Source organism: Cygnus olor, chromosome 4 (genome assembly GCF_009769625.2).
Source record: "Cygnus olor isolate bCygOlo1 chromosome 4, bCygOlo1.pri.v2, whole genome shotgun sequence".
NCBI classification, from domain to species: Eukaryota; Metazoa; Chordata; class Aves; order Anseriformes; family Anatidae; genus Cygnus; species Cygnus olor.
In genome coordinates, this window is record NC_049172.1 from 16,234,231 (window position 1) to 16,257,715 (window position 23,485).

Genomic DNA, 23,485 nt, shown 5'->3' on the forward strand with positions numbered 1-23,485 from the left:
GCTTCGTTTGGAGCAAACAAAACTGCTTGGAAAATCTGGGCTCAGCACGATGCTTGTCTGGGTGATGTCACTGATGAAGTCTTGTTTAAACATCCCATGGTGCCTACAATGAATAAGGTCGTTCTAAATGCAGACACAGGCTTTATCTGTAACATACAGTGAATGGAAATGAGAAGGTGAAGGAAATGTCATTAGCAAAATCCCTAACTACCGTGCAGAAGGGGACAGTGTGGGGCAGTAAAAGTGGTGTTCCGAGCACTTTCTGTTCCAGAAGTTCCTCCTTTGTGCACAAAGGTGAGAAAAACACCTTTAAAAACGAGAAGGGAAGGAGTAGTGGAACGGAGATCTGGCTGGCGTGGCTACGTTCATGTTCTGCAGTACCGTTGGCATTGTCAGTCTGGATTGTGGTCTCCCAATTTTGGGTGAAGCTAATGCTAAGCTTAGTTCTGCCCATAGGATAAAACTTCCATTGACTTAATTAGGAGAGGGGGAAATGAAGCTGTCATGACTGACTAAAAATACAATATAGCACCCTGCTACGAGGAAGAGGCTTTGTGAGAAAGTGGATTTGGGTTGACATCTAAGGCTTAGTACTGTTTTTCATCAGTGGCCTTCAACATAAGATGCTTGTTTTTAGGGTTACCTGTACCTATGGTGGGTAACATTCCGTCACCTTGTGAAGGCAGGCACTCACTTGAGAGGCTTTTGAGAACAAAGATGAGGCTTTCTGCTAAAACAGCCTATGAAAAATGTAAAAATAGTCAAAACAGAGCTGAATTTGCTACCATAAAGTTCCATTAAGTTAAACGTGAGACAGTTTTCTAGCTCCAAGAGTATTTGGGGAAAGGAAGGGGGAAAGTTGTTCTTCCAAAATTGCTAGGAAGTTGGAAATGCTGAGTGAGGAAGCAGTTATTGCCCTTGGTAACCTCATGATGCTGTATTGTTTTGGTCAGTGGTGGAGCTAGACAGGTATATGTTAGGGCTGTGACGGTGGGAAACTGCTCGGTGTGATCCTCAGTGGGGCGGCAGGACCCTTCAGGGCCCGATACGTTGTGCTGGGGTATCTTTATATCACAAACCTGTGCTGATGGTATTTCTTTGCAGCTGGAGTTGTAGTGGTCTTTGTGGGTTTTGTTGAAGTGGAGAAACATTTTCTGTGTGACTTTTCCCTCAGCTTAAAGAAAACTTAGTTGAAAACAAACAAAACCCCACTGAAGCCTAATTTTATTTTATTTTATTTTATTTTATTTTATTTTAGTAAAAAGAATAGTGATTAACAAATGTTTTCTTCTCTCCCGAAAGCTTCATCTTTCCAGCAGGAGGAGTCCTGTGATTACATTGCTAGCTGCAAGGCCTCTGAGTCGGTCGTTAGGAGGAAACTGACTGGAGTAGAAATGAGAGCAGCAAGGCAAATGGCACTTCAGTGTTTTTTCTTTAAGACACTCCTTGTAGGAAGGCAGTTAAGCCTCATTTCCCAGCATTAGTGAAATCTGGTTATGACAAAACAAAATTGTAAATGACCTGTATACAGGCTAACTACTACTCAAAGCCTTAAGAAAAGATGGCATGCTAACAAGGTGGGTAGTGACTTTACACCAGAGGTGCCCTGTGGGGAAGAAAAGAAAAATATTTCAGGGGATCTGAACCATTGCAAATACATTTCCTTTCACAGGGCTTTCCCAAACATACTTGTTCGCATCTTTCAGGGTTTGTTGGGGATGGGAGTGGATTTGGGGGACTGGAACAGTGAGATAAAAACAGAATCCTGGTTGGCAGTACGCATGCAGATGCGCTAGGCAGTACAAAAATGTTTAATGCTGAGGTTTGTGGAAAGAGCCTGCTGGATTGATTTCCAGGGTGCTGCCTGGTGACTTCTGTACTTTGTCGTCTGGGTGCTGCTGGACTGACTGCAGCTCTGCTAGAAAGCTGTACTGCGTGAGCATGGTCAATCATATGTTTCCCCAAAACTAAAGACCGGGTGTGCACATGCTGTGTGTAGCCAGTATATGTGCACATTTGCATTGGCTATCCAAAACTGAAATGCAGTCACCCTATAAAGAGAAGGGAGGAAACTGCTGGGTGCTCAGTTTGGGAAACGTTTTTTTCTAGTTTCACTAACAGGGCTGTGTGTAGATGAGGAGGCGATGAAAGCCCAAGTTCGTCATTATTTAAAGACATATTTTAAAAATACATTTTAAAATCCCTTCAAGAATCCAGCATCAATAGTGGTTTGAGATGCATACTTTATCTTTTAATAACCTAATCTCCATGTATTTTTAAAATATTCATTAACAAAACCTTTTATGTTATGCATAGTGCACGGAGGTAGTCTCTTACTCCTTGTCCATGTAGAGACACTAGAAAAAGATTGGATTTTTCTTTATTCCAGTAATGATTTGTGCTCTCGAATATTCTGTGAAGAGGTGAAATGTGCACTAAACATGTAGCTGTCAGGATCGCGGATTCTTCTTAAAGCATGTCACAGTGGCCTTCAAGCTATCATTTCCCAAAGGTCTTTGAAAGGAAAAGGTGCTACCTAGAAAAAAGTTGGTAATCTTAGAACTAAAACCACGGATAGGCATTGTATCCTAGTGTAGTGGGCTACAGACTTAAAGGCATCATGTTAAAATTACATCTGTCCTCTCTAAATATATGTATTTATTAAAAGCAAAATGAAAACAAGACAATTTTACTGACCTTTGAGAAGAGTGACTGAAATGCAAGACAGAGGAGTCAAAGGTGGCTAGGGTGTATCAGGCTTCATGCTGCATGAGAGCAAGCTCCATCTCCTAGCTTTATCACAGCATCAGAGTATTACGAAAGGAAGTTGTTTTCTCTTTGGTCAGATAAAACCCTTTCAGTGCTTTATCTCAAGCTTAGGTTAGATTTTTTTTTTTAATTAAAGTAGTAAATCCTTCATCCTTCTGGGTAAAAAAATACCATCAGTAAACAACCCTGAACACATTAAATTCGGGCAAAGCTTCTAGTCAATGACAGTGTCTTGACATGTTAGGGAATGAGTTTAAGTCCTCTCCCAAAAAGCTTATGCCACATAATTCCACTTTTGTTTATTTTTCATATGAGAACTGTGAATTACTTAGGGCACAGTTGCAGCCTCTGGCACATTATTGTTATGTGCCAAGAAAAATATCTACTTTTTGAGATGTTCATTCAATTTTGACAGGATTTGCCTGGAATTCAGCAAAGCACTGTTATCAGAGCTAAATTGTCTGCTATTTAATATTTGTTAGGAGAGTTGCATCTGATGTGCACTTTTTCACTCCAGGGAAGGGAAGGAGGTACAGGGTAATTTAATTGTTTGTGGATTGTTTGTACCTGTAGCTATTGGTTCCTTTCTCCTCAATTTTCTCTATAGAGAAAGCCAGCTGCTTTTTTTCTGGAGATGTTAAAAAGCTCTGATCTGTGCAAGCACAGTAGTGAGACTGTTCTTCATTGAAGAAGGTCAATTCATTACACTAGTCTCTGACTTCATCAGGCCAACTTATCTTCAGAGAAGACAGAGCAGAAATAGACCAAGATGCCAAAAAAATAAATCAAATAAAATCAGGTATGGCAAAACTCTGCTCAGAGCTGCCCTCTGGAAGTCTACTGCTGGAAGTCTTAGCACTAGGAGAAAGGAAGAGGTGTACAAAGGGTAGATTTTGGCCTCTTCACTTTTTTCCACACAACAGCAGTGACTAGTTTGACTGGAAGTTTCAAATTCAATGTCATTAAATGTAATTAATATACATATATTTTTATATAACATGTTTATTTCTGTGGAACTTTTTATGAGACTGAGACAGTAAGATTTAGCACCCTTACAGGAAGGAATGCACGGTTATATCAGGTAACATTTGGGAGAAGTTTTAACTGTAAGAACTGGTGCCAGGGTTTCTGTTATTGGGGAATTCACAAAAAAATCCACTTCATGATTGTCTACTTGAGTTGTTCCAGAAAGCACCTGGCTTGTTAGAAGACTTGATTCAGACTGCATCTGAGTCTGCTTCAATTTAACGAGTTCCTAGATGAAGGTCACAATCTTCGGAAGGCCTAACCCATAGATTTCTTAGTCTGGACAATGTGGACTAAATTCCAAGCAATTTAAAAAACCCTGAGAAGAGACCTCAGCCAACAGAGCTGGATTGAGATGGATCCGTTTCAGAAACGTGTTTCTTAAACTATTCTGTGTGTATGTGCCAGCGCATGCCCAGCTTTCCATGGACATAAGTTATGACTGATCCAAATCACTTGAGCCAGTGACTTGCATGCCAAATTGAGAAACAGTGCCTAAACACAAATGCACAGGGAATTGACCTCAGCCTAGAGATTTGATAAAGTATGCTTTAAAAAAAAAATCCTTCAACCTCAGTGACTTTCTGTCCTGCCATTTCTGAGATGTGGCTGCGGTTGACAGTTGAGTTATTGCTTTGCAAGATGCATACTTCCAGTCTTAGTGCAATCTCATATTTCTCTAGATAGTCTGAAGTTCATTCTGTAATTTAGTTTGCTGTTAACTCATAAACAGACTCAAAAATGCTGGTTTTATATTGAATTAGGGCTTGAAAAACAAGATGTCAAGGACAAGGCTTTACAAAACTTTCAGTTTGAGGCCTTGGTGCAAAATTTGGTATGTTTTCTTTTAAATATGTTGTCTTTTCCAGGATATTAATGAAGAATATTCTCCTCTGGAATGGTTAAATTTTTGAAATCATGTCAATTATGCATCTTGAGTTCTATGACTGACTTTAACAGCTTCTTTGGAATGGTGTTAATATTAAAATAAGTTACTTTCATGGTAATCTTGAGTGAGTTAAAACTTGTAACTCTTATCTGCCTTGACAGCTGAATTGGGAAATAATGTGGTAGAAAATCCACTTATTTGGATCTGGTGTGACTGAAAAGGAATGGATACTGGCTGGAAAAGTGTATTCCTTCACTCTGGATACATTTGTGAGATGAGAAGGAATTGACTTAAATCTTTGCTGTTCCTCTGTGTTGTACCAGAGCTTGTAGGAAGGTGTGACGTAGTGTTGTGTAGAAATGGACTCCCCGAAGGACAACGTTTCTTCTGTTGCTCAGCTTGCATCTTTGGCTTCTCTTGCCTGCTGACTGGTCTCACACACCTTAAAGAGCTGCCTTGGTTGACTTTGAATTCTGAATTTCCTTCTTAATTTTTTTTAAAGTATTTGGGGTTATAGCATAGTAGTAGGACCCAGGATGTAGCGGGGAGCGAAATGCTTCACAGCAGGAGGGATGGAGATTGTGGGAATATGTTAGAGCTGGAATAGAGAGTATTAGAGAGGGGATGACACTGATAGCAGAGAGACCCTGCTGAATGGGCAGATATGACTACTGACACAGGGAGTGCAAGGAAGCATGGCAGATCTGACCTTCCTAAACCTGATTTCTTTTCTGTGACAGTTTGGGCATGGAGAACAGCCACAGCCTTTTTACCAAAGGAGCAAAAACTTGTCACTTCACAGATGTCAGCAACTGCGAGCTGTCCTGTAGGATCTGTTGGAAGGAAGCTGGAGAAATGACAAAAGCAAGATAGTGGCATGGGAACAATGAGCAGGTCAGCACTGGAGATGGGGAGAAAAGGAAGAGGGAAAGAAAATCAAACTGAGAACAGCAGAAAGGAAGGTAGGAGAAATAGAGAAGGGGAGGCTGCAGCTGAAAAAGGGCAACAAACTGTAAAAAGACAGAGGATGATCGAGGAAAGACGGACGGCAACATGAAATAATCGAAGAATCGGCAGGTAAGTAACTTGTTCTCTGTTCCCTCTGTACGCATACCCTCCATCCTCCCCCTGGACACAACAGAACAGAAGTCTTGCATGCAGTTGAGCACAGCAGTGAAAAAATAGTTGTGAAAGCAAAAGACTAGCAAGACTCATCTCCCCAATACTTTTGCCATTCCTCAGTAATCACTTATTTTCTGTCAATTTCTTTCTGTATTATGTAGTAAGGACAGACCCATTTTGCTCACGTTAATGGATTGGTATGAATCAAAATCTCATCAAGGGCATGAGCAGGTGATAAAGTGTTGTTTTCAACTGGTAGGTGGAGTGGTGCCAGTCAAAAATAACTTATTACTAGATTCTACTGCATCTTGGGGCTTTTCTCCTGCACTGGCTGAAATGCTTGTATGGCAGAGGCTGTGTTTCTGCATGGCTTTGGATGATCCAAAGTTAACAGCTAGACTTCTCTGCAGCAGTAATTTGAAACAAGCTGTGCATTTTGGGAAGATGGTTATAGGGAGAGCAAACATTGGCAGCGTTGTCTTTGGTTGCCTAGTTTATATCTGGTTAACAGAAAATGAGGACAACCAGAAGTATTCCACTTGGTTGTTTTGTTGAACGTGCACCTGGTATAAAAGTGCCTCTACATGGCAGGCATCTCTAGGGCTTTGCACATCTATAAAGTTAATGAACGCTGAATGCCTGGCTCTTCTTACTATTTCCACCTGCTTTGCCTAGCTAGTGCTCCTTTGAGTTCAGTCGAGCTGTCCTGATTTTTCATTTAAGTAACTAAGAGGGAATTAAGGCGCATGTGTTTATTCCCTTAATAATTTGTACACTATTCTAAATTAACATGAAATATTTGTTTGGTTAGTGTTTTTGTGTGTGTACCAGTGGTTACGAAGTCTCTCTGCTCCTGTTTTTATAAAAAAAAAAAAAAAAAAAAAAAAAAAAAAAAAGTAGCTCCTGCTAATAGCTAATGAGTAATAACTTGGTAAAGCAGTGACAAACTCATCATGCAAATTACAGTTTGAAACTTGGATCGGTGCCATGCTGTACATCTTATTTCTCCCATTTCTTGCTAGAGTTGTTACAGAAATTAATGGCATCCAGTCCTGAAAAAAAATGACCTTCAACTCTGAGTTCAAGAGAGTAGTGTTCATTAGAAAGTGATCAAAATTGAACAGATTGAATTACTATGAGGAATTGCTATTAAATTTGCTAGCATACTTGCATTTAATCAAACAAGCTTTGTTTAAAGCAAGCAAGAGGAAAAGACTTCGTCAGTGCAGCATTGTACAAATGACGGATCTGCTACGTGCTAATTAGGATACCGCCATGAAGCGTGTCCATTGACACGAACTGAAGAGGACTACATTCATACCCTAACAAAACTAGGATCAATTTTCTATTTCATCCCTATTTTAGGTTTTTGCTTAGAGTTATTGAATGTCCACGGTTTAAAAAAAAACAGCCACAAGGTTTTATCCCATGACTTACTGCAGAAAGCAATATTCATATTGCAAAAGCATGTGGAGAAATTAGCACCGGTCTCTTCTATCACGTGTGGCACTGGAGGTGTGAAGTAGTAAGTTTGTAATGAGTGGTCAGGAGGTTGGAAAGTGCCTAAAAGAAGAAAATCTTCTACGGGGAAAAGTTGAACTTGAGGTGTATGGTGCACTTGGTAGGTTCTGTGAAGTTCCGAGTGCTTGGTTTGTAATCACTAATGTTAATTCTTCCTTTTTAGAGGAAATTATATAATGGGTGAGGAGCAAAGTGTATTGAGCTCTGGACTCGGTGGTGGGAAGATGGTTTGAGCGTGCACCTCTGTCAGGGCTCGGTCCCTTCCAGCAAACACCGCGCCCCTTCGACTTTTACCCTGCAAAAGCGAGCCGCGAACAAAATGAAGGAGAAACCTCCCGCTCCTGGGGTCGACTTCTGAGCGCCAGCCCCTCGCTGCCCAAGCAGCCCCCCAAGCTCCCCCTGCCTCGGCTCAGCTGCCGGCAGGGAGGAAGAAGAGGAGGAGGAGGAGAAGGAGGAGGAGGAGAGGCGCAGCCCCAGCCTCCTCAGCCGCGGCTGCCGGGGGCGGGGGTAGCGAGGCGCGGCCGGGGGCCGGGCCGGGCGGAGGGAGGGCGGCTTGCAGCGCATTTTTGGCGGCGCGGAGCGGGGCCGCTTTGTCTGCGGGGAAAGTTTGGCGGTCGGCCGGGGGCCGAGGAGCTGCCCCGGCACCTGCCGAGGGCTGCCGGGGCTCCTCTCCGCCCGCTGCGGGGCCATGGGCGCCTGGGCGCCGCTCTGCCTCCTCAGCGCGGCGCTGGCTGCTGCCGCCTCAGGTGAGTCCCGTCCCGGGAGGTGCCTCGAGGAGAAGCCCCTCCAGGCGGTCCCCGTGGGTTTTGGGGCGCCTTCCCTCCCTCCCTCTCCGGCCGGGGGTCCGTCTCCCGCCCCCCGCCATTTTGGCTGCCCCCCGGCTCGGGCCGGCTGTGCCCGCTCCCAAAATGGTCGCGGGGGGGGGACCGCAGGCGGCTGAGGGGCGGTGGGTGCGCACCGTGGGGCTTGGTTGTGGGTTTCACCTCAGGCTCGTCACCTGAGGTGACGGAGGGTGAGGAGGGGGCTTGGGACAGCAGAGAATCCACTAAGAGGCTGGGGGTTTCCAAAGCCAGGGTCCTTTTTATTTTAAGGGTCCTTTTTATTTTAAGAAACGATGGGTTTCTGGTGCCTGGGTGCGAAAGGAACTGAGCAGAGCCCTTGTGCCCCTGTCCCATCCCGCTTGTCACCGCTGTTGGTGGCGGTGGGGAGGGCAGAGATCATTGCCCATAGGGTATCTGCTTGCGCTGTGCTAGGGCAGTGATAATAGGGGCTTTGGGGAGTGCACAGGAGGCAGCATTGTCACCTTGCGCTGATTTAAGAGATTTCTGAGGTAAACTTAACGTTGTGTGGATGTTGCTCTGAGTGCAGCTAAGGCATTGACCGCTGACTGCTTCTGTCACTTGAATTAAAAAAAAAAAAAAAAGTGTTCTGGAGAGACTTATAAAAGTGCAAAGCTATGTGTAATCTTACTACAGCTGTCAGTGCAGGGGTTAAGGTTATCGATAGCTTGATTTTGGCAATGCACCGGGGCTGCACTTGTGCTCTTAGGTTGTCTTCTGGCTTTCTTTTTGACTGTGCGGCTGTGGGCTGTTGGTTCCTGAAGTGACAGACTCCCCACGTACAGCTCCCAGTGTAATGTGTCATGTTTGCTTTAGTTGTCTTAACGAACAGCAGGAGTTAGTAGCCATGTCTGTGTGTGAATGGGGGAAATGGCAGATGTGAACGTGGGATATTAACTTGGTGAGCAGAGAGATTCATTTCGAAAAGAAAAAAAATCTGAAAACCGCCCTATCAACCACCTGTATCTGGTATGCCCAGAACAAGTAACTAGACAAAAAGTCAGGGTGTTTATTCCATAGCTCGCTCAGTGTATGAAAGGCACCATGCTCTTTTGAGGGAACCCTTTCAGGTGAGCTTTGCAAACAGTCCTCTATCACTCCGGTGACCTGGAGCTGTGTGGAAAGCCAGGGTGCTGCAAAGCTCTGTTTGCTTTGTAGCTGCACATGGGGTGAGCCTGTGTGCAGAGGGTGCAGTGGAGGGAGTGGGCTGTAGTGCCGAGAGAGAGACTCGAAGGCCTCTCTCATCCCTGCTGATCCCTGCCTGTCGATGAGTTCCTTGGCACACGACCGCTCTCTTGCGAGGTATTTACAGTGCCTGGCACAAAGGGCCCCAGATGTAATTACAGCCTTTTGAAGCAGAGGTAGGAAATGGTAGTGATTTTTTTTTTGTGTGTCCCCCTCACACGGCTTTCTTAAGGGCTTCAAGTCTTTAGTGAAGGCTATGACACAGTAATTCATCTTTTATGATGTTAAGTCATTTTTTCCATACTTTTAAGGAACTATAGTCATTAAGTAAAGAAGGAAGGGCAGTGAGCCCTTTTCAGGATTAAAATGGTCAAGCTGTATCAGCTTCAAATAATTGGTGTTAAGTATTATTTTTTCATGTGCCTTCCAGCCATATGTGACCTCGTAGCGTTTTGCACTGAATTTTGAGGTGCAGGAGGATGATGAACCTTGAAATTATTCTCTCCTCTCAAAAGAAGAGTATGGGGGGGAGGAAAGGGATGTGAGGGGCAGGAGAATAACTGGTATTTGATGAAAATAAATGCAGTATCGTGAAGTCTAGATATGGTAATGTCTTTTTTTTTTTTTTGCCTTTAACCCGGGTTGCTATGGAAGTCAAGTAAATTAATGAACAGGTAATTGCTGAGAGCCTAAGTCTTAGTGGCACTCGAGTACCTTGGCACCACCATGAAAATGCAGAGTGGATGTGAGATTGAAACCCGGCGTTTCAGCATGTCATCCTCTCCCGTGCTCAGTCTGCGCGTGTGATCTTCCTAGTGCCAGTGTGAGTAGAAAGGTACCTGCAGAGTTTGAAAGAAACACAACTGGGCTCTTAGGGCTCATCTTTTTGGCAAGGGAAAATAATTCCTGATGGTGCCTCTGCAGCCTCTTGTAGCTGAGCTGAGGACCAGCTCGAAGGAGGAGCTGTCAATCTCAAGCAGTGTGGCTCCAAGGTTTTCTGTACAAATTTGTCTAATCTGCTTTTTATGGGAAAAACTACTCTTTGACAAGGAAATTCTTAGTTGTCTGGGTGGTCCCTTGAGGCAGCTTTTTTCCCATTCTTTGCTTTTAATCTTTGGTTTTCTTGGGTTGCTTTTGATTTCACATTCTTGTCACAGTAGACAGATACGTGCTGTTGTTTGAGAAGGGCTGTTTCCCAGAAAATCAATGGAAGAAGTGTCACTGAGCTTATTCATGGCTTTATTTTCTAACCTCTTATTTGGCTTATTGAAGCAGAATATATAAAGTGTGCTCGAATGGGCGCGCATCTCTCTGTCACTTGCTTGGAGAAGCTTTCGCTCTCCCAGTAGCATCAGGTGGGGAGCCTGAAGGGCGGGAGTCCCGTGAGCCTGTCAGCAGGGGAGATGCGATGCGTTGCCCATGGAGTGAGTTAGGGGCAGGAATTCATGGCTGCTCTTCTCACAGTGATCGTGTTTTTATGTGTATATTCACGTGCTTATTTGTTTCTCCTGTAGATGGTAAAAGGATTTATAGGAGCACAGAGAAGAGCCTGCTCTTTAGCATGCAATTTAAGTGCTGTGTAACCTTGCACTTTTAAGGGTTGTATTTTGCCATTGAATAGCAGTGGCTCGCCTGTATTTCAGCGAGAGCTCAGGCCATGAATCAAAGTAGAAATAGAGTTGTAAGCTTCATCTTACGTGTATATTGTGAGGCCTTTTTCCTTGGAGGAGGCAGCTGTGGCAGCAGAGGGAGAGAAGATGTGCCCCTTGCATGAGAGGCACCAAACACAGGAATCTGTCACCCATCTGAGGGGGTATAAGGTGCTTGTGGGAATGCGTTGGCCTGATCAAAATAAGGCAGGTGACTGGTGATTGTAAATTTTTTTTCTTCTAATCCATCTTTTTTTGTTGTTGTCCCACAGGTGCCTGTGTCTACCAAGGCTTGGTTTTTGAGGTAGGTAAGCTTCAGTGTATTATGTCGGGGAAAATGTTTGAGGAGGTGCTGTTGAACTTTACTCTGATTGTTGATTTTGTCACCTCTGCTGGGGATGGCTGATCTTGCAGCAGGTCGCAGAGCAGCCTTCAGCCTGCAGGAAAACAACAGCAAAATAAATATCGCCCTCAGGGAGGTCAGCAATTCTCCCTGGGCCTTTGTGAACCCAACCGTTCTCCATCTCAGTACAGCTCTGCCTGCTTCTAACTGGGGCTACTTATTTGTCCAGCTTGTGAAGGATGTGTGCGATTTTACAGGTTGGAAGATAGAAATCATAAGTGTTCGGTCCTGGACAGGACAAAATAGTCTTTTGTAAAATGTCTCAGTGATGCTAGGTACGTTCTGTGTTTTTTTTTTTCCCTAAATATATAAGGTATTTGTGGCAGCAATTTAACACTTTTTCTCAATTGATTATGGTAAGTACTGGGTACCTTAATGCTTCTTTCTTGATCCAAAGTATTTTGTTTTAGTGTCTTCCTCTTTACGTGTACATATTCTACAAACAACTTCATAAATAGTCAAAATCTGTGATTCTTGTACAAACTGCTTTGTTCTGTAACACTTGGTAGCATTGCTTAGGTGCTTTGGGCTGAGAGGGAAAGGCCGAGCAGCTTGCTTTCCTGGAGCGCTCCTGTACCTGCCTCCGACCCCACAGCCAACTTGCTCAGGGATCTGTTGCTGTGGTCTGGCAAGCAGCATGCAGCAGCCAGGGAAAACCTGGGTGTTCATTTCTCTTCCAGCAAGTTAGCCAAACATGTGGCGTGTGAGAGAAGCATGGCCCCTGTGTAGCTTTTGGCCTTCTGACCTGGACCCTCGCTCTTGGAAGTTTTTTTTTTTGCCCCAAGAGGTAAAATGTAGTGCAAATTGCTGGATGTGAATGTTTTCAGTGGGTGGCTCGGGGAGAAGCTGTGTCAGGCTAAACGGGTTTGCTTCTCTCAGTAATGCACTGTGGAGCTTCAGTGTTTTAGAAGCAACTGGGAAGTTTGTCTAGGCTCCAACTTTAATGAGTTGTATGGCAGATCGCGCTCTTCTGAGCATTGCAGCTCAGTGAAGCTGAAAGGTTGGTAAATGAGGGGTTTTAATCTGTTACCACTTCCCACTGATGTCAGTTGCAATTTTTTTTTTTGCGTTCTGTGTTTTCTTGCTGTTGTTTCTCCACTTCCCCTGCAGCTGCGTCTGAAATGCTAGTGCAGGTCTTGGCGATATCGTGATACAAATTTTGCATGTGGGGATATTTCACATTAGATGTCCCCATTTAAAGAACTTGCTCCCCGTATCCTTGACTTCATCTTTATCTGTGTTTAATAAGTTTGTATTTCTTATTAGGAAACCATTTCTGTAATCGTACTAGTTTTCATTAGCTGCACAAGAGAATTGCTCTGCAGTAAAACTTAGCTCAGCACCTGCATTAGTATTTTTGTTCTGACATTTATAATAGAGTAAAACTGGAACGACTTAAGCGTATCGTTCTTAGAACAAGCTCCTATCCTCTAGAAGGAGCAGCGCTGCCAGAGCAGCATGCAAGGGATTTGCCTCGTGGCCAAGCTGCATGTGGGTGACAGGAGTAGACCCGAGTGACTTTGTCTGTACCCGAGGAGCTCCCTGTGCCTTCGCCTGTGCTCTGGAAAGCCAGAGGAAAGCAAGGGCAGGCCACGTCCCAGCTGGAGGGGAGCTGAGCTGGGCTCAGCACCGCAGTGGGCAGCGGTGTTGGAGCTGCCTTGAACTCCCCATGCTGGCCATCTCTGCTGTTGTCTGCATCAGGGTTAAAGCGAGTCTTACACCAGTGGGGGCCGACTTGTGAGAGCACAGGTGGGGCTGACAGCAGAATTTGGCTGTGGGGTTCCTCGCTGGTGATGCTGCTGCGTGCCCCGAGGGGAGCAGAGAGGGCTGGGGGATAACTTTGTGGTTTTAGCGTTTGTGTGCGACTGTGGGGAGCTGCATATAAAAACACGTTCAGTGGAGAAATCCCAGTGGCAGGGCAAACCTGCAGAGGAGGGATCTTATCTCGACAGAATCTGTTGCAGAGGAGGAATGTGCCTTCTGGGTACCTTTGCTTACAAACCATTTACTCCCGGGGAAGACAGCTTTTCTGAATGACAAGAAGGCATCGGGCCAAACTCTGTAACCTCACCTGATGGCTGTCGCCTGCAGTGGCAGCGTTGCAATGTGTCCATGGCTTTAATAGAGCAGTTCATCCCCTCCCTGCAAATACGTCTGTAGAAATTTTCTGACATCCAAAATTATGGTTAGAAACACTGTTTTTCCTTTCAGTCTCATGTTATTCAGGGCTTTTCTTGGTGTGTCGGGTGCAAGTAGCTGTATGAGAGCTGTTCCTAGGGTATTGTAGGAACGCTAGTTGCTGCAAATCTTGCTTTATGGCACTTGGCTGCCTTGCTTCTGCTGCAAACCCGAACTCTTAAGTCACTTGAAAAATCCTCTGGGCATAACTCAAGAACAGTGAATGCAAGTGCTGCAGAGCTGCGTGAATCGTTAACACTGAGGAGAGCGTTCTGCATCTTGCTTGGCTGACTTAGCTGGTTGTATATCAAGGGTCAACTTCTGTTCGTGCATTTCCTCTGAGGAAAAACATCTCTGTTTCGTTTCCAGCTGTGCTGAGGAGGCTTGTGTTATTCCCTCTTCCTTCACCTTTGAAGGAGTTTTCAGGTCCACACAGCCGGCGCTGCTGCTGCTTTTGTTTAGCAAAGAAGAAAATGCACGTTACTTGCTTTTCTTAGCTGGAGGGTAGTGTAGGTGGGCTGAGGAGACTTTCACGCCCCAGTGAAGGTAAATGTTTGGGGGAGGTATTGTTAAAGTCTGTGTTTGCATCTTTCTTCCAGCTGGCTTGTACCAAGAGTAGTTCTCAGCCCTGGGAGGATGAGAGAAGGATGGGGCTGTGAATTAAGGTGGGAGTTGGATTAAATGGAAAGTGTGGTTTGATAAATGACACTTTCTGGCTGGTAGACTTTGCAAGAGGGAAGGACAAGTCCAGCTGAGCGATCTCCACTAAACTTTCTTTTGGTTGTGTTAAAACACAGGTGTTGTCCGTTCCAACACTTGTGGTAACGGATGCAGGAATGAATTTGGGGAGTGACAAACTCATTTAGAAATTTCTGGAAACGCATACAATGGTTTTCTAACATTACGAAGCAGCAATGAAGCTAAACAACGTTTCTTGAAATAGAATATGTTTTTAATCTTGGAGTTTGGATGAAAACTAGATGGAATACAAAGCCCTAACCTTACCCCCACACGTACTGTACTTGTGCTTCTACCAAAAATTTATCTTCCCTTTTTCCTTTTGGAACTGTCTGAAAAAGGAATCAAGGTAATTCAAGTGCTTGATTGACTTGAATGTTTGGAGAGAAGAGACCTAGGTTTAGCAGTCGGTCAGAAGAACAACACGCCTTTCTGGAAAAGGGAAAAACCCATCTCATAGCTCTTCTGATCATTCAGCTTTTCGTCTCTCTAATTCTGCTCTGCAATCAGTCATGGGAGAGGTCACAAAAAAATCGCAGGTTGGCAAACATCTGTTGTATAAATACCAACTTCCATCAGCTGCATTTCAAATCTGACCATCAGCTCAATGTATGCTTCAGTTGTAACTTTCTGGAAACACTTGCAAGGAGCTGGACCAACAGGCAAGGATGCTAGAAAAAGTTGAAGGAATCAAAAAAAAAAAAAAAACAAAAGTGGAGGCATGGAGATGTGTTGTGCAAGAGGTCACTTCTTGCTCAGCTCCAGTGTGTGTTTTTTTTGTTTTGTTTTGTTTTGAAACTGGATTACGTTTGGGTTAGTTAATTTGTTTCAGTGGCTAGCGTAGTCAGAGTAGAGAAACAAAGTGCTACTTCCAAGTCCTGAGGAGGGAAGGGGCTTGTTGCTGGCTGTTTTCTTACCTGCTAGTGGCTGAAGAAAGGAATGCTCATGAAGATGTTAATGTGAAAAGTTTGGAAATTTGTGGCAATAAAACAATTTGAAGAAATTTGGCATGAGTGATTGCATATAACACCTTTGTTAATAAACAGTATTCTTTTATCATTTAAAAAAAATTACAGACTTAGAAATCTCGAGGTTATATGAGTATATTGTTTCAACTCTAAAGAAAGTCTCATTGTATGCATTTTAAATTTAATTCTTCTGTTTCCATCTGTGCTTTGAGTCCGAAATGAATGGGGAAATATAAAAAGTAATGTTTCTTCAAACTTGAAGTAAAAGTTCCCACTCTGGATAGCTTCTATTTTAAATGAATTAAGTGACTATTAAAATTAATTCTTGGCAGGTGCAAAGCACTTCTGGATAGGGAACATAACACATTAGGGTAACAACGAGGTAAAGAAGTAGCAACCTCTTGTTATCCATCTTAAAAAAAAATACTGAAGAAAACGGGATCAGAATCAGTGATTTCAGTTGAAGGTTTTGCATACTTTCGAGATAGTGAAGGTGTCTTTTATAAATAATGTGATTTAATTGCTACCACTTAGCCTGGGGCTTACATCCTCAGCTCCTCCAGGGAGCAAACTATAAACTCCTATTTATAACGCGCATATAACATTGTGTCTATAAACTCTAGTTTACCGCAGCATGAATCTCCCTTCTGTGTAATGTTCCCGCGACCGCTGCCCAGAACACACCGCTGCCCGCTTTGCTGGGGGGTTCCTCTTTGAGCAGCCTGCGCTCGGATTGCTCTTCTGCAAAGGAGAACGAAGGTATTCAGGAGGTAATGAGTTACGTGTTGGAGGCTTGCAAGACTGAGCTAGCTTTTTCCTGCTGTTGCAGGGTGGAAACGTAGCTATGAGAGCTGACCGACATCCTATATATGAGGAATTTTACTTATTGAACAGGTACAATGAGATACTGCGACTCTCCCAGGTAACAAAGGAAAGGCCAGGGGAATTTGGGGGTGAATTTGGTGTAGCAGCGGCCTGATCCTGCAGTGCCCTTGTGCAGCCTCACATCTTAGTGCTAATACATAACACAATGTCCTATGTGTAGTGCTTAATATCCAATTTGTTCTCCCATTGTATGCCTGTAAATGGGCGTGCAAGGTGATAGCAAATAAGCCTCTTGATTTACATGACTTGTATGTCGTTAAGGCTTATTGATGAGACACTTCGCACATAGGAAATGACTTCCAGAAAGCTGAGATCAACTGAAGATCAAAAATAAAAGGCAAATATTTGCATGAAGGTTTTTTTTTGAATAAAACAGATGCTGGCTGTGTTCTCTGTGTTCCTTAAAATAATAGCATAAGGCAGGGGGATGGGGGCAGGCTCCTTTTTTATGGCACGAGGTAAAAGAAGCTTTTATGAAAGATGATTATTCTCCTGAGGATGTAGTGAAATCTTGTCTTTTAATCAGTAAAGAGTTATTACTTGGTGGATCAAGGCTCACATCTTAGTATTATGTAATAACTCTTTTATATTGTAGTGGTTCTCATTCAGAAGGCATGTAAAAGTCATTTTTTTGGGACTAAGAATGCAAACACCAATTTTACAAGGAAAGAACACGAGCAGCATAGCTGAGCCCTGCTATCTTCCAGCATTATCATGTTTTGTGTTTTTTTTTTTGTAGGCACTTGAAACTAAACTCGTTCTGAATACTAAGCACCACACAGTAAAAGCCTCACAGTGGGCGTACTTCACTTTTCTCTCGCGATATATTAGGTTGTACATCATGCATAAAGACAAGCAGCCTAGCTGGCCCATCAGTTCCTTTTCCAGTTGCTTTTTCTTTTTTATCTCTGTGAAGAAATCAGGTGGAGCCTTAACCCCCTCCCACTGTTATCCCTTCAATTAAAAACACCTGTGGTGGGGAGGTGCTGGGCATTGGGTTTCTAACGTCAGAGAAACCAGCAACTACCCCCACTTGCACCTGAAGGTCTTTTCACAACGTGAATAAAGGGCAACCTGGAGGCTGTGAGCCTTGTTAACAGCTGCCTGGGAGTTGTCCTGTACTGGGTGCAGGAAGAGCTGAAGGGGGGGACCCAGGGCTCTGTGACTCTCTGCAGCTTGTATTTTTTCTTTCCTTGAAGCTCTGAGGGTCTGCTGCTTGTTGGCATCTCCACCTGGACTCCTCTCCCTGTGCCGCTTCGTGGGAAGAGATCTCAGATCAGCTGGGTTTGGAGAGTGGGTCCTTACAAGAGCTGCCCTCTTCTATATTTTCCACTGCAGTGCCCTTCCTGCACGGTGGCTGTTCGTCCACGAACACTGCCTTAAGTAGATGATTAACATTTAATGTCACAGTTACAGGAGCTATACGCCGAAGCCTTGGCGGGGTTGCTCGTGGATTCATTCACTAGTACAACAATTCAACAATTACGCAGCATTTATACATTTTACAAATCATTGTGTCTTCCAGTTCTCTGTATGCACTGCAAGAGCCTTGGTTAGGACGTAATTCCTTGTGATTTGTCATTTACTTTTCCTTCCTAAGTTCCCCGCATGAAAAATTCTGTTTTTCTTTGCTAGGTCACTAATTCAGGTTGTGTTTCCTCATTCCTTCCCTCTCCTCAACCCTGTCAAAACCTCAATCAGGGTTCTGGTGCTTTTTTTCTTTAGAGGATGGCGGTTGTGATGTCCAGTTAATTGGTAGAAGAAATGGTAGAGGTCAGTTTCTGCCAGTGGAACAAGGCTATAGTGCATTAAAAGGGGAAGCCTCTGGGCAGTGCAAAGCAGTGTAGCTACAGAAAGGTGACAGCTTGCTTCACTTGGGGACCTGTCTCAAAGGTAGCTTGTAACTGAGGGGCTGAGGACCCTGTCATGTTGGGGTGTGTGCCAAACTTGGGCCCTCTGCTGAAAACTTTTGGGCTGCAAGTGCCAGCTTTGGGGTTGGAAGCGGCGTCCCACAGCTGGTGAAAACGTTGGGAGGGGAAAAAAAGCTGGTTTTGCAGAGGGCTGTATGATAAAAATGGAAATGGCAAGCGGTGGTCATTAAACCTGTACATTTATTCCGCTGCGGCAGTGCCTTTGCAAACATGAAGCCATTGCTGCTCCGTGTGGAGCAGTGGCGTGTGGCTGAGGTGTGGGAGCAGGGCGGTTCTGCTGGGTTGGGTTAGCAGGGGCAGGCGTAGATGTGCCCCGCCGTGACAGGTCTGCGTGGCACAGGCAGAAGACAACAGAAGATGCTCAGGTCGGGCATTGCAGCTTCTCCAGAAGGGATCTCATTGTATCATTCGGAGGGCAAGCGTGCCACAATGTGACTTTAAACAATCAGCACTTGATATTCATCTTTCTCTCCTGAATGGTAAAGGACAACTCACTGAAAAACTGATTTCCCCTCTCTTCGGCGCAGTGACTGAGCTGCAGAAACCAGCCCAGCAGGGCGCAGTGCTGGAGGCAGTCGTCTTGTCGGTTTTATGGACTACTGAAAAGTCTGTAATCGTGCTCCTGGGACGTAACGCTAATGTTCATCAGATGACTTGTTAAGGTCTTTGAACCTAACAAGAAAATCAATATAGTTTTGATTATTCCCAGGGAAGATTTTATGGAGGCGGAGTTGACACTATGAGTGTGTGCATCTATCAGCAGCTTTAGGAGAGATGAAAAAGCTTTAGGATGAGGATGAAAGCTTTAGGAGAGAGGCAAAAAAAATGGATGAGTTTGTGTTAGAAACACAAAGGTCTTGTATTGGAGTGAAATATCTGTACCCATACATGCGGGCAAATCTTGTTGAAGGCTGTCGTGATCTGGGAATTTGGGCTGTTTCCTTGTAATGTTGGTTTTCTGCCGGAGGGACTTGTCAGATCCAGAATCTGGAAAAAGTGCTGGAAACACCAACACAATTTTTCAAAGCTCTGAGTGCTTCTTCCCCAGCAGCCGTGGACTCAGAAGTGCTTTTAATTTCTATTTAATACTAGTTATCAGAGGTTTATATCTCAACCGCCAAAGTTTTCTTTTGAATGACATTGAACATCATACCAAGGTCTTTTGGGCTAGGATCTTTTTTTAGGAGTTTGAAAAATAATCGGCACTTGATACGAGTGCCACCAACTAATAGAAATGCGCTGTACGTTTTTGATGACCCCCAAAGAACTTCTGGATGAAATCTGTGAGACAACCGATGAAAGGTGAGTGGATGTCGAGCACCTTTCTCTTGCAAGGGTATAGGAAAATCCTGGTTTTAGTTTTAGAATTTAGAAATGTTGGAGTCACTAATATTTATCAGTAAGAAATTTTCCCTTACATACAGAAAAATAAACTGAAAACGAACTGTTTTGTTTATAAATGAAAAAGAAACTGTTAGTATAGAGTGAATTTCTCCTGTATAAACAGCTTTCTGTGTCTGTGCAGTAGGATATCTATCAGCTGGCACAAGAGCGAGTCAGACAAATGGAACAGCCCGGTTTAGATGTGTCTGTATATCACCAAGTAACAGCAAATACATAAACGGTAGTTGGGATGTGATCTTTTTGACTGACTCCCAAAATGCTGCACAAATCAGTTAAGGCCAAGGTTTGCATCTGGGTAGCTCGAGTCATGTAGGTAGCAAAAATCGGTGTTCAGTACTGAAAAACAGGACTTGGCTCTCTGTAGTTTGGGGCTCAGAGCACAGCTACTTGCCCTGGCAGAGCCTAGAGATGTTTATCCTGTATCTTATTCCTTTTGGGGAGACAGCTGAGAGAAACAGCTGTGGAGGAAGGCTGCTGATAGGGGAATTTGTGCGAGTTGTGTCTGCTCCTACATGCCGCATGTCAAATTGCTCCTGGGACAGGCAGCTTTGCACTGTGTCGGTGCCAGGCTGCGCTTGCACATTTGCCAGCTGAGGCTGGGTTCGAGACCTTTTTCTTCAAATTCAAAACATCTTTGGCAAAGAAATTCCGAGGAACTGGTGAAGACTGCTCCGTGGTTGGAAATAAATTATTAGTGTTTTAATCAGTCATAAAGCAGAATAGGACTGCTGTGTCTGGACAGTGGTCCCATGTTGAATTTTTTATCTTCCACGTTGGTTTTCTCCATTTCCTCTTCCTCTTTTTTTCCTGTGAATAACTCGTGTCTCCATCTGAAATGCCAGTATGAGATGCCTTCGTCGTTATAGTCGTTCCGCAGGCTTATTAAATAAATCGATTCCAAGCTGTCCAGGATAAAACATTCTCTGAGACGTTTCAGTTGTGCTCTAGCTGTTGCTGTTGTAACTGATGAGTTTCACAAGGAGTCTAAGATACTCCTTGGTGCTTTCAGGAGGCCATATAGTAGATGGAGAACTCTTCCAGGTGGGGGTATTGCTTTTATACCACATCTCAGATCTGTCACCTTGAAAATACCTTTAGAGAGCCACGTGATGCTACGATGCACTGAAATTTATGGTGCTGGGATGTCTGTGTTTCTACCATGCATATTAAATAGCTTTTTGTGCAAATATATGCAGCCGACTTCCATTGGAAGACCACTGTAGTTTTCCTAATGCTGTGATTTATTGTTGAACCATAGATTAGGGAGGCCTATTAGAATAAAATGCTCAGTGCTTACCCTATTCTGTAATCATTATAGCTACTTCAGAATCATTCGGTAATTAATCCTCTCACCCTGTGAGCTTGGCATCAGAAGTATCTTGGTATTACCAGCTGGAATGCTGTGCCTAAAGGAGAGTCCTCGGCATTTTCAGAGATCCTTAACTGTTTCTGAGGATCTGTAAGAAAAAAAAAAGCCCTCCCTCCTCTCCCAGATGAGAAATCACAAACACGACCTATTTCTTCCTGTATTAATTTGAAAAATTTTGAACCAGATGTTTCCTTGCTCAAGAGAAACCGAAAGTTTCATAAAGTGCTTTCTGTGAATATTAAACTACGTGAATATTAAATTACGTGCAAGCTCAACGTTAGAAAATTGTAATTTGTTTCATCCGTATAAGTTCATATTGAACATAAATTTCCAGTGACATCAATGGGAGCTGAAGTTAAGGTATTATAGCAAGATGACAAAGATAGGCATTTTTGGACCTTGCAGCTATATGCATACCCATTTATCTTAGTTATCAAACTTGAAATCTTACGATTTCTAATGGGAATGTGGTGTCCCTGAAAAATAAAACCTTTTTGTTTTCTGAGAACTCAGCTGCTGTTCTGCATTAATGGACATGGTCACAGTCATGTGGGAATGGTTGGTTTTGCGTGCTTAGCCAGCACCAGACCAAAGTTGCAACTTACCTGATACGGTGTAGGTTGTGTCTTCTGTGGTTCATGGATATCAGAGGAAGTACAGGGTCAGTTGTTTCATTAGGAACTTCAAACCTGCCCTGATTTAGACAGAGCTGTCACCATTGACGCACTAATGGCCGGTTCTGAGCTGGTGGGTGCAGTAAATCCTGGCATGCACTGTGTCTGGTAGAGCGGCTTCAGGTGAAAACATGAGCAAACTTGTTAGCAGTTTCTTTTCCGCATTGCTAGCAGTTTTATAGATTCTTCTATATATGTAAAGACCTTATTTTCTGTAGCATTTAAGGAGTTAATTTACAGTTAAATTCTCAATATTACAGAGTAAACATCACTTGCTACATTTTTATTCCACTGGGTGTTTTAATGTGATTTAAAGAACCAGAATTTGAGAAATGTTCCATTTTGAAAACCTGGGTTGGACCTCAACTGAGATGCACTTGAAAATTGTGCCCGCTCCTTTCTACCTGAGCTCCTCAGTGAAGCTGACGGTGCCCCAATCTCCTCCTGTGGGAAACTTTCCAAAACAAAAGTGAATTATGTGCTTCCATTGAGTGACCAAGGAGTAATTCTTAAGTCTCTTTTCCATATTTTGTTTACTACATAGATTCCCTAGAATGAAACAAGAAAGCTAATGAAAATCTGTTTAAAACGTAATGAAATCCTTAGGACAAAACAAAGACGAATACGTTACTTTCAGAGACATCTGGAGACATCCTATGAGATAATACGGAGCTAATTGAGTTACAGTCAAATACAAATTGAGCAGAATTTGTCCCAGACTTTAAGTTTACATTGCCTAGGTAGATGAAGTGAAATTTCTTTATGTGCTTATTACCAACGAAGCTTACTTACAGTCCAGAGAAATACTGAAATGCAGTGTTACAGAGCAAGAGGGACTTAAACCTTCAGGCTCGGGATGTGCTCCCTCTGCCCACGAGCACTTTGCACGTGTCTTTAGTGCAGGTGACTTGTCTGTCATCACAAGTGGGCTGTGTTTGCATCGGGGAAACTCGGCACTGTCAGACTGAAGTAGTGGGGAATCTTACATTGCAGACTTCTGAGAACGTAAACATTATCAGGGACATCTTGGCTTTTCTGCTAGGAAATTGCAGGCAGAGCGTCAAAAGGAATAGTAAGTAAGGTGTTCTGGAAGCAAAATGGCATGGTTAAAGAGTGCTCTAGCAAAAGGAGCTGGGCTTTCGCTCAGCAGGATTTTAAATAGGAAGGCAATTCTCCTTTCCCATAAGAGGGAAAAGGCAAGGGTGGTCCTGGAGAGCTTTAGACCTTTGTCTCTTCTCTGTTTGTGCAGTGTTTCATCAAAGGCATGTTCCGTACTTGAATGCTGTGTCCTGGCACCGGTCTGCACCTTATCTGGCTAAGCAGAATGCTCTCATCGTGCTCCTGCTTACGCTGGGCAAGTTGAAGGTGGCAGCACGATATGTAACGCAACGTGGATGGAGGTTTGCTGTCAAGACCCCATGGTTGTAGCCACAATGAATGCAGCTATCAGCCCTGTTATCTGGCAGTAGTAGATCTTGCAACTGCAGAGGTTTGGGCATGACTACAACGTATTGTTTTACTATATTAAAAAAAAAAAAAAGTGTAATTTTACTTCCTAGCAGGTTTTCCAATGTTTGACTGTAATCCAGTAAGTGATCCCATGCGTAAGACGTGTGACTGACCAGATAAACTAAGGGCGTACCCATGGTGGCCCAGGATAGCTGCAACACACTGGCATGGTAGAAGTAGAACTGAGTTTAACAGCATTTACCTCTGTAATGGTCCTTTTTTCCTGTCTGTCTGGTCCGTTAATATTTTGATTTATCAGGTGCGACTTAACACAACACTGATCTACCTTTTTTTTTTTTTCTTGAAGACGTGGCTTAACAGACAGCTTGACAGCCCCGTGTCTGTCTTTGGTATTGCAGCAGAGGGTTTCTGTTTGTCCTGTCCAGTCCGCTTTGTCATTACAGCAACAGCCTGACTCCACAAGGC

At 43.7% G+C, this 23,485-nt stretch overlaps 1 protein-coding gene across 1 annotated transcript in view; it reads left to right on the forward strand.

Annotated features, from left to right (window-relative positions):
* Positions 1 to 7,855: 7,855 nt before the first annotated feature.
* Positions 7,856 to 23,485, forward strand: part of FRAS1 (Fraser extracellular matrix complex subunit 1) — a 160,954-nt gene continuing 145,324 nt past the window's right edge. The window contains 2 exon segments of the mRNA XM_040555411.1: positions 7,856 to 8,073; positions 11,273 to 11,304. Coding sequence (XP_040411345.1) covers positions 8,016 to 8,073; positions 11,273 to 11,304 — 90 coding nt within the window. The 5' untranslated portion in view covers positions 7,856 to 8,015.